The sequence below is a fragment of the Onychostruthus taczanowskii genome, unplaced genomic scaffold, assembly GCF_017590055.1.
Source record: "Onychostruthus taczanowskii isolate IOZ18803 unplaced genomic scaffold, ASM1759005v1 scaffold65, whole genome shotgun sequence".
In the NCBI taxonomy this organism is placed as follows: domain Eukaryota; kingdom Metazoa; phylum Chordata; class Aves; order Passeriformes; family Passeridae; genus Onychostruthus; species Onychostruthus taczanowskii.
In genome coordinates this window covers 3,768,003-3,778,053 of record NW_024504233.1, presented here as the reverse complement: position 1 = coordinate 3,778,053, position 10,051 = coordinate 3,768,003, and the positions used below count along the sequence as shown (strand labels likewise).

General features: G+C 44.1%; 1 protein-coding gene across 5 annotated transcripts; it reads right to left on the bottom strand.

Annotated features, from left to right (window-relative positions):
- Positions 1-800: 800 nt before the first annotated feature.
- On the bottom strand, positions 801-10,014 carry NPL (N-acetylneuraminate pyruvate lyase). 5 transcript variants are annotated; one of them, XM_041420741.1, is made up of 12 exons: positions 9,887-10,014; positions 9,124-9,192; positions 7,415-7,488; positions 6,974-7,061; positions 5,794-5,851; positions 5,638-5,713; positions 4,599-4,691; positions 4,144-4,352; positions 3,906-3,952; positions 3,031-3,115; positions 2,660-2,699; positions 801-1,571 (listed from the first exon to the last, which is right to left on the bottom strand). In XM_041420741.1, the coding sequence occupies exons 2-12, from the start codon at positions 9,186-9,188 to the stop codon at positions 1,420-1,422; spliced, it is 987 nt and encodes a 328-aa protein (XP_041276675.1). In that variant the 5' UTR covers positions 9,189-9,192; positions 9,887-10,014; the 3' UTR covers positions 801-1,419. The 5 variants fall into 5 exon arrangements, with proteins under 5 accessions (XP_041276675.1, XP_041276676.1, XP_041276674.1 ...); XM_041420742.1 differs by lacking the exon at positions 9,887-10,014 and adding an exon at positions 9,358-9,409; XM_041420740.1 differs by lacking the exon at positions 9,887-10,014 and having other exon boundaries at positions 9,124-9,340.
- Positions 10,015-10,051: the final 37 nt, after the last annotated feature.

The following is a 10,051-nucleotide window of genomic DNA, read 5'->3' as shown; positions in this document are numbered from 1 at the left end:
TCGCCGTGCCCTTCTCACCTATCTCCTCTAGGCATGGCAGTCTCTTGTTAGCTGTTTCAGCGATTCCTCGCTGGTTTATTTAGTTTTGTCCATTTTATGCAAGTTTTGGTCCCTATTTCTTGCCAAATTTAATTCTGTGTCTTTAGCTTGTGGATTAATATTTGCTGGCTTCTATATTGGTTACGATGTATCTTATTCTTGCCCAAGTGTGCCTAGACACAGTGCTTTTAACCCTTTCAGGAGCGAGTCCAGAGAAGGCCTTGAGGATGCTCCATAGGCCGGAGCCCCTCTGCTCTGGAGAAAGGCTGGGGAGAGCTGGGGGTGCTCAGCTTGGAGAAAAGGAGGCTCAGGTGACACCTCAGAGCCTCTTCCAGTGCCTAAAGGGGCTCCAAGAGAGCTGGAGAGGGACTTGGGACAAGGCCTGACATGACAGGACAAGAGGGAATGGCTTCCCACTGCCAGAGGGCAGGGTCAGATGGGGTATTAGGAAGAATATTTGTTGTGAGGGTGGTGAGGCCCTGGCACAGGTTTCTCAGAGAAGCTGTGGCTGCTCCATCCCTGAAGTGTCCAAGAACAGGTTGGACAGGGCTTGGAGCAACCTGGGATAGTGCAAGGTGTCCCTGCTCATGGCAAGAGATGGAATGGGAACCATTCTAGGTTTCTATGATTGTATGCCTTCCTAACCTGCATAACAGCTTTCTGCACTGCCACATGGAGATGCACAGCTCAATTGTGGCTTTATTTCTGTCCTAAGGAAAAAAATGAGAGAAATACCTGCTTATTAATGATCCAAAACTTGCTGTCACAAAAGATACTTCTTTTTTTAATTTTGCATTAAGGTGTAGAAACACAGAGATCAGACAGAAGCAGGATTTTACATGCACAGACAATATCCCAGTGACTCTGATGAACAGATACCAGCCTGAGCAACCTGATGGTGTCATACTGTTGTTTAAATCCACAATGTAGTGTCCTCATGGAGAGGACAAAACACCATCCAGCTGAGAGTGAGTAGAGACAGATCTTCCTCCTTTCTAGGCAAAAGTCATCAGCCTTCTCCTCCAACAGGGAAAAATTTGCTATTTTTTTATTAAACAATCCCAGTTAGTCCTGGAATGTGCAGAGCTCCAGGGGAGCAGTGTAAAATGTCAGGCACATGTGTCCCAGCAAAGCCAGCCCTGACAGGAAGGGGCTTGGGCACATTGCCAGTTCCCTGAAAGAAATCCTGCCCTTCATGTGGGGGATGTGTTACATGGCAGAGAATTCCAGAAAAGCAACTTCCAGATCGACATGAAGTGAGCATCATACACGTGGCACTTGAGGATGTGGCTTAGTGGTGGACTCAGGAGTGTCAGGTTAGTGGTTGGATCTGATGATCCTAGAGGTCTTTCTCAATGTAACGATTCCATGACTCCATGATCAGTCACCATTAGGCCACACAATGCTGTCCAGCTTGGCTTTGGCCTTCGCGATGAACTCACCGGAGGCAGCAACAAGCGGAAGCCGTGGAGGTCCCATGGGAATGCCAGAAACAGAAGTCATTACAGCTTTAGTCTGTGCAACACCAAAACCTGGGCAGACAAAAGCAAAATCAGGACTTTTGCAGACCATTTTCCTTAAAGCAGCCTCAATACAGGTGTCCAAAAAAGCAGCAATGCAGATTTCTGTGTAATCCAGTATCAACCAGGCTTCAAACACTTCTTGGAGGTGAGAACAGGATAATTGAAAAGAGGTAACTGTGCTTGCAGACAGGAATGACACTGCAGTAAAAATTACACCCACTTACTACATTTATTCATATGTAAGTATCCCCCAATGCAGACTCACACAGAGCCAAGCCTTGGGAGTAGCAACATCCTGCTCTCTGTCCATAGCTCATGACTTCCTATGTACTTTTGGATATTTAGTGTTTACCTCTTTATCTAAAGGCTAAAAAAGAATGCAATTCCTCTGACTTTGAACCCAACAAATAAAACCAGGCTCTAAAGCTTGGTGAGATTCATCAGGGCTTGCATATGTACAGGAAACCCACAGTAAACAGTTCTCTTCACTACATGTCTGATATAATTTATTGTAAACATTTCCTGTCTGTTTCAGTCTCCCTACACCACTCTGTTGGTTTTTAATTGCTTTTTATATTTAAACTTGATATTGTTTCTAGAAATCATTCAGTTTTAAAATGCTTTGGCCTTGTACAGCCTTCAACAAAATTCCTGTTTAATTACAGCAAGGCAGGAGAGAGAAGTATGAGGTATTCTTCTACTTGGGCACCACCATTTCAGAAAAATTACTGTAAAAATAAAGCTGGAAATGAGCTTTTGGAGACAGAAGAAAAAAAAACCTAACAAAAAAATCAACCCACAGAAAGAGTCAGGATAAGAACAAGGGTAAATCACAGAGTCAGAGCTTTAAACCTCTGAGATTTCACAGCAGAAGGAAGGAAGGGAGAGTGGAATCTGTCAGGGATGCTTGGTCAGCTCCCTTTGTTGAGCTCCCAACTGCTACTAAGTTGGGAAACAGCAGATGCAACAGTTTTTCACTGCAAAATCTTTCAGGAAGGAAGTTCTAAGAGTACAGCAACATGAGAGTTTGAGAAGCAGAAAGTTTGCACTTTTAGACATAGTGAGGGAAACAGGCAGTGTTTATCCAGTTTACTTACCCAGTTTGATGACAAAGTTGAGAAATTCCCCAGTGAGAAACTAGAAAAGACCAACAATTATTTATTAACAACCTCAAATTTGAAGGTGTAAAAGCATCTAAAGCTACTACATTTATATTATATCATTGCTTACTTGCATGGATGAGATTAGAGTTGAAGGGTAAGTGGTTAAAAGTTCTTGGTTAAAAGGTAGTGAGGTATGGTCAAAACAGCGAGGAGGGATGAATAATAAAAAGGGGGGTCAGAGATGAAAGAATTTTTCTTTGATAAAGCTGCCTCGGTATGGATGAGAGAATCACATGGAGAACAGCCACAGTAAAGCTCAAAGAGAAAGAAGGTTGCTCCCAGGGATGCCTGGGAAGATGCTATACCTGATACTGCTGTGCCAAGGCAAAGTCTGGCTTTGCAAAGGCTTGCAACATCAGATTGGTTTGTCGGCCCAAATAGTTGTATGTACTGTCAAAAAAACCAACCAAAAATAGAATTGGTGAATGCAAAGAAGGAACTTAAAACCAGTGAAACAAAAGAAGTAACCACAGGCTTTTGCTGTTGACATTGTCATTATTATGAGAGAAATTAGGGGAATTTATGTGGGGTGCAATCTAATGCCAAGCATCTGAAGTATGCCAAGCTCCATGGAAGAATTAAGAGAGCTGATTTCTTTTCCCAGTTCTTTCCAAATGGAACTGCTTTCCAAAACTAAAAATGAAGATACATCATTGGACAATAAGGAAAGTCAATCACTTAATTTTCCAGTTGCTTGTTCATTAAATGGATTGCCTAGATGGGAACACAGGTATCACACGCTAATTCATCTCATCAGCCTGATATGAGGGGCAGAGGATAAATTAGAAATGAAACTCAGCACAGCCCTTTTCCTCACAGACTGCTCATATGAACTAACAATTTTAACCTCTCTGGAATTTGGTTCCTCACCCAATGCAGATAGAAGTGATTACCTACTTCAAAAGTTGCCATGAGGATAAAAAGTACATTGAAGCCTTTGGGTCAGCTTAGAAACCACAGCAATGATCACCCAAAGGAACAAAATCTGAGATCTAGGTTATATGACTGTCCCATCACTAGGAGTGGGGCTAGATTATGTGTCTGTTTGCTTTTGTACATCCCTATCCTGCAAAATCCTCCATTGTTGTGACTGAAAACAGTCAGGGAAATACTATGCAGATAGTGGAAGATAAAACAGCACAGTGTATGTGTGAGGGGAAGGAGTCCAAGACATACTGACCTTCCAACTGCTCCATTTGCCCCTAATGCCAGTGCACCCAACAGTTGCTAGTTTGGGGTGGAGGGAGGAAAAAAAAGTAATAAAATTTCACTTCATGTAATAAAATAAAGGAAAAAAAAAAAGGTGGTGAGAGGGAGCAACAAAACTGCCTTGCACTGCGTGTTCAGGGTTACTTCTTCCCCAAGGCTGAAGCAAGAGAGTACCTTACAAGAAAATACTTTTAAGAGAGGCTTCTTACCTCATCCACCCCATAAAGAAATTCAAACTCCCCTGTTCCATTCTTGTGGATGCACTGTGCCAGGTCCAAGAGGTCCGTGTCACTGAACTTCACACCCTGGAAGGTGGGGATCTGTGCTTTTATCCCATCCAGCAACTCTTCCACACGAACTGTCCAGAACAGCAATCTCATATGAGGGAACACAGGTCTGTTCTGGGACAGTTCCCTGCCTTGTCCCCAAGAGAAAGACTTCATATTTAACAAGTTGTTCACTTTCAGCCTAAGCCCAGTAAAGTGTACAGCTCTAAAACAACAAGTAAGACAACAAAGAGTAAGATTCTTTTCCCAGATCAGAAAAAGTTTAGGAATGAACCAGCAACAACACATTTAAGACTAAATATAAATCCATGCTTTCAGAAACACCATAGAACCTGCTTTCCAGAGCAAATCACCAAAGATCTGTACTCTGTACTTACTCTTCACACCCGTCAGAGGAGGAATGTGATAGTAATAAAATGGCACCTCAGGGGCTTCAGATGCAACCTTCTGTAAGAAAGCAACCAGCTCATCTAGAAGGAAACCAGCAGGGATCCCATAAGAGAAGGAGACCATCCATAGGGAGACACAGTTCAGATTCACAGCACAGGGGCTGTGGAGAGGCCTCAGCTTGTGCACACACACAGCAAGTCATACAAAACCCTTCACATGTCAAAACATTAAATGTGACATAAATCAGGGGAGGATCTTAAGAAAGGCAAAGACAGTATTTCTTTTAAACCAAACCAGTTTCAGCAGCTCCTGCTCATTCTCTTACAGGTGTAACTCAGGCATGCTCTCACATGTGCCAGACCTGTGTGCCTCAGCAGGATCCCTTGTGTGCAACAGAGGACAAGGGATCAAGTTCACGTTCACCTCCCTGGGGTATGGTGCTTTCATATAAACATTTCCAATCAGAATTCATTCAGACAACTTTTAATATTTCTTTTACAACCCCCCACTTCATGTGGTTCTTTTATGTTATTGTCAGGATCTTAAGGACAAAATACTCAGTTTTCAAGTTTTGAGGTAACCTTAGACAGACAGAAACAAACCTGATCACCTCAGTAACAAGAACCACGCCAGTGTATCAGCAGTTGCTTAATTTGGTCAGTGCCCAGCAAGGGTCACCATGGAACCAGCTTCTTCCTAGTGTGGCCCAGATCAAGCATGAACACCAAACCATCCATTCAGAACACAGACTGTTTAACTAGACCATTCTTTCCAAAAGCAATTCTTCTTCTTCTTCTTACAAAAGGCTAACAAAATACATCCCAGAAGACATCCTTCCCATTTCTTACCAGGACAATTCTGCTATCCCTCCTCTTTCAAAAATGCTTCTTGCAGGTTTTGCTTTTCCATTATGGTTGTGCAAACATTATCAGAATACTTTCCAAAGAAAGTACATTACATTCATCCTTTATCTATGACCAGTGTTGGGAGGGCAATAAAAAGGCCTCATCAATCACATCTACTCACCTTTGTTTGTGGGTTTGAAGAAGAAGGGGGCTATGACAGCAATGCCATCAGCACCTATGGCTGCTGCATGTCTTGCCTATAAAAGACAGAGTGGAAGGTATCTGAGTGTAAAACCACTTCTATTTATCACACACAGAGTGAAAAATCTATACACACCAGCTCTTGGCCCTCTGGCAGATTCAGTGCTCCCACATGAATGATCACGTGGTCCAATCTGCACAAAAAAAAACAAATTCAGAAGATTTTGGGGAGGTTTCAGTGATGATGAACTACCAGGCTGCCAGAATTACTTGCTTCAGCCCAGGCAGCCACAGAAGAAGAACCTAAAAAAAAGAGCTGAGCCTGGGCTGACCTGATGACCAGAAACATGGAGAAAATGCTGACAGTGACGAGTGCTGGTGGTGGAAGAAAGAAAACACATTTGTAAACATGAGTCACATGGGACTTCCAGCTGTAGTGTTTGCAAGGCTATCAGGAGGGATGAATCTTAGCATTTTATGAGGAAATTAAAATTAAGACATAAGGGATTTAAGGGGAGGCTGGGAAGCGTAAAGGAAATCAAAGTAATATCTTTACTTTCTAAACCTATTTCTCTGCAAAGAAGAGCTCAGCCTCACAGCAGCACCTTTGACTGCTTGTCTGCTCCTGCAAAGGGAATCCTCCATGCTCCAGTCCATCAACCCCACTGCTGGTTTTCTCCTTTATATCACAGGAGACATGGAAATAAAGGCTGTGGATCTGAAGGCTGTGATCCTTCACCCCAGTTTACTTCTCATTATCCTTCTCCCCCTAAACACCTCCTCCTCTGCACATCCTCTGACCCAGCATCCAAGAGAAAGGCAGCAGTGAGGGGTACAAGGCTGTGACTGGTACAAGAAAGGGAGAATGAAGCTGCAATTGGATTCACAGCTGCAGATCCAGACTGAATTCTTTCTTCTGTTACTAATTCTGTACCTTTAGGGAAGCAGTTAAGTGCTTCACACATCAGCTTCAGTCACACCAAATAATGCAATACATTAAAAGGTTCAGAAATACTCTTTATTTGCATTTCTCCTCAAGAGGAAGCAAAGGGGACAGCCCTTCTTTCCAAAGCCCTGTCTCATCCTCCCACCTCCCAGGGTACCAAAGAGAAGGACTCTCACAAGCTCTCTAAGCAGCAGGAACACACACCAGCTAACTGGCAGTGGCAAAAACATACTTCTGTGACAAAGGAGCTGAGGAACAAAGCCCAGCAACACAATATTAAAAAAAAAAAAGGCATCAGCACACTTCGTTTTGCAATCAGGCATTATTATAACATAAGATCTGGAACCCCCATTCCCTCTCAGTTACTTACTTGTCCTTTCCCTGGCACATCCATTCTTCTGCCAACTGCTTCCTCTCCTGGATGCTAAGGGATAGGCCTTCTCCTGTTGTGCCATTCACTGTTTCAACACAACAAAACACAACACACTGGTGAAGCCTCACCTACACACATCGGTTTCACTGAAGACAAGAACTAACATTTTTGAGTTGGGATGATTCAGATCAGTCTTCTCTGTCAACACAACATTATCCATTCATCTCTGGGAATGTCACCTTATGAAGGCACCTTATTTTTTCCCCCACAGAAATGGGGTGTGGGCAAAACCAGATGCCTGCAGTCTTTCCATTGGTGAGTAAAAATGGCCAGCATGATCCCACATCCACATTCCCTCCCACTAGAGCTCCTATCAGGTAAGATATCACAGGACACCCATCCGGGTAAAAGGGCTGTGACACAGTTTCTGTCACTTACCAAAAACGTTCTTCACATTCTGCTCGTTTACCAGGTAATCCACGTACTGACGAATCACCGGGAGGTTTATTTTTCTGCAACAAAAGGAACCACAGCAGCCATTAAGTCCCCACCCACTCACTAAGTTTAAGCTATTTTAAACTTAGTGATTAAGAAACCAAAAAAAAACCCCATGTATTTTGAAGCCTTGCATTTGTACACACACAGATTACCCAGAGGTAAGAAATCCTTGACATCTGTTTAACATCTGAAGGTGGCAGCTCAGCCTTGAATTCTCTCTTGCAGTTTCTCTTCCTTCTGACAAGTAGTTCACTGTTCCAAACTTTTATTAGGAATTGCTGCAGGCTTGTCAGAGCAAAGAGTTTTTTAGAAGATGTGAGAGAACAGGAGACACTAAAACCTCTTCCTCTTTTGAGGGAAACAAGAGTTCTCTTGAGAGCATAAAGTTATTTGTGCAAGTGCTGGCAAATGGTTAAACTGCTGGATGGTTGTAACTGCTGGATACAGAGAGGGAAACGGCATCCGCTGGATGTGACTTTGACCTCTCTCTCTCATTAAAGGATGAGGAGAGCAACAGAATTCCCCAGCAAGAGGGGAAAGAGAATTCTTGGCTTATCTTCTATGCAAGACAAACTTGTTTTGTTTACTAGTGTATCATTTTTCACTGTTGTTTTCATTTGTCAAAAATACAGACCAAACCTATGGTCTGGAAGTCAATTCTGATGCCTTGATAGGTTGTACACAACATCCAAAATTCCACAGATACCTTCCCAGAACATATCTGACAAGGACCATGCAGTCCAGGCTCAGGTCACTCTCTAAATACCATGTTGCAATAAATTTGAGTCATAATAAAAAAAAATAAAGAAATCAGAAGCAAGTTTCCTTTAAAGCAAGAATCAAAGCAGTGACTGCAATGGAATGAGTTCCCTGACTGGGATGGAGGCTTATTTTTCAGCACTTGAAGTAAAGTTCATTTTTGGAGATCTGTAAGGGCAAATCTCCACTGTCTCTCTCAAAAGCATGTACAGATTCTGGCACAGCCCCCATGAGAGCTCAGGGCTCTCTGCTGACTCCAAACAACTTGGTCTTGCAACACCAAAATGCAATGAGAAGGCTTCTGTTTGCCACGCCTGCTCTGAAGAAAGCTGAATTTCAAGTTTCAATTTGATGTTATTTTCAGAACCGTGCTGTCCTTGCAGTATTTTCTTCAAGTTTAGACTAATTTCATGCACTCATACACACATGACTGCATGCATGACTTAGCTAAGATAGAGAGAAGTCTAAAAGGCCTTCAGATTCTGACAATTATTTTCTAGCTCTTGAGAGCTCTTTGTAACCAGGACTGTAATTTTCCTTAACAAATGTGAAAACACTGCAATGCTTTACACATGTAACTGTGCTATGATTTAATTTGCAAGAGAAAACAAAACAACAGAAAAGCAGATATGAGACTGATCCAAATTCTCCAAACCCAAAGCCATAGTACTTGCTGGCAACAGAAGGAAGCAGAGACAGGGGAATCTCACTCTGGGCCAATTTAGTAATACCCCCAGTCCCATCAGAGATTGATTTTAAAAAATTTAAAAAACAAACAAACAAAACAAAACAGGCAGGAAAGCAAGAAAGCAAGCAGACCAGTTCCAAATAAGAAAGAAGGAAAATAGGGGTGGAAGGAAAGAATAATCAGTGCAACTTTGACAGCTCACCCATCCGGAGTCATTGGAGTGATGGTAGCAGCTACGAGACCCTTTAACTTCTTTCGGGGTGCCATCGAGCTGTTTGTTAAAAAAGGTATAAACGGGATTAGCATATCTTCTGTGGAAGGGTCCAAGCCCCTTGGGCCGTGCAGCCGGGCCCGCCGGGCAGGAGGGCGGTTCTGAGAGCGGCCCGAGCCATTCCCGGGCAGCGGGCGGCGGGGGCTCTGCCCGGCTCCCCCTCACCTCGGCCAGCCGCCACTGCCCCGCGGGACCGGCCAGGAGGCGGGGACAGCGGCGGCAGCTGACAGCCGCACAGCCAGCCCTGCTCAGCCCAGCCCAGCCCTCCTCCATCAGCCTGCCCATGTCCAGCCCACCCCCTGCCTGCCCCGCGGCCGCCCGTGGCCCCTCAGCACTGCCGCGACCCCCACGGGCTCCTACTGCCCATGCTCTGTGCAAGAGATAAGGCTGCTTTGAGGTATCCCTAATTATCTGCAAACTTCGAGATAAAAATAAATGAATATTTCAATAATAATAAATAACAGGATGGAGACAAAATCTTGGAATTATTTGGGTTGGAAGGGACCTTGAAAAGTCACCCAGTGCCACCCGCTGCCATGGGCAGGGACACCTTCCACTATCCCAGCTTGCTCCAAGCCCTGTCCAGCCTGGGCTGGGACACTTCCAGGGATCCAGGGGAGCCACAGCTTCTCTGGGCACCCTGTGCCAGGGCCTGCCCACCCTCACACAGAGAAAGCTCTTTCAAATATCTCACCCAAACTCCTCACAGTCCTGCCGAGGTGCTGGAAGCACTCCCAATAACAGTGCAGTGTCCCTGCTCTGGGACAGACAGACGGATCCATGTCCCTGTGTGAGAAAGGCAAACGGAGCTCAGGCTTTCTGCTCCTTGCATGCAGCCCAACATGTGGCTTTACCAGAT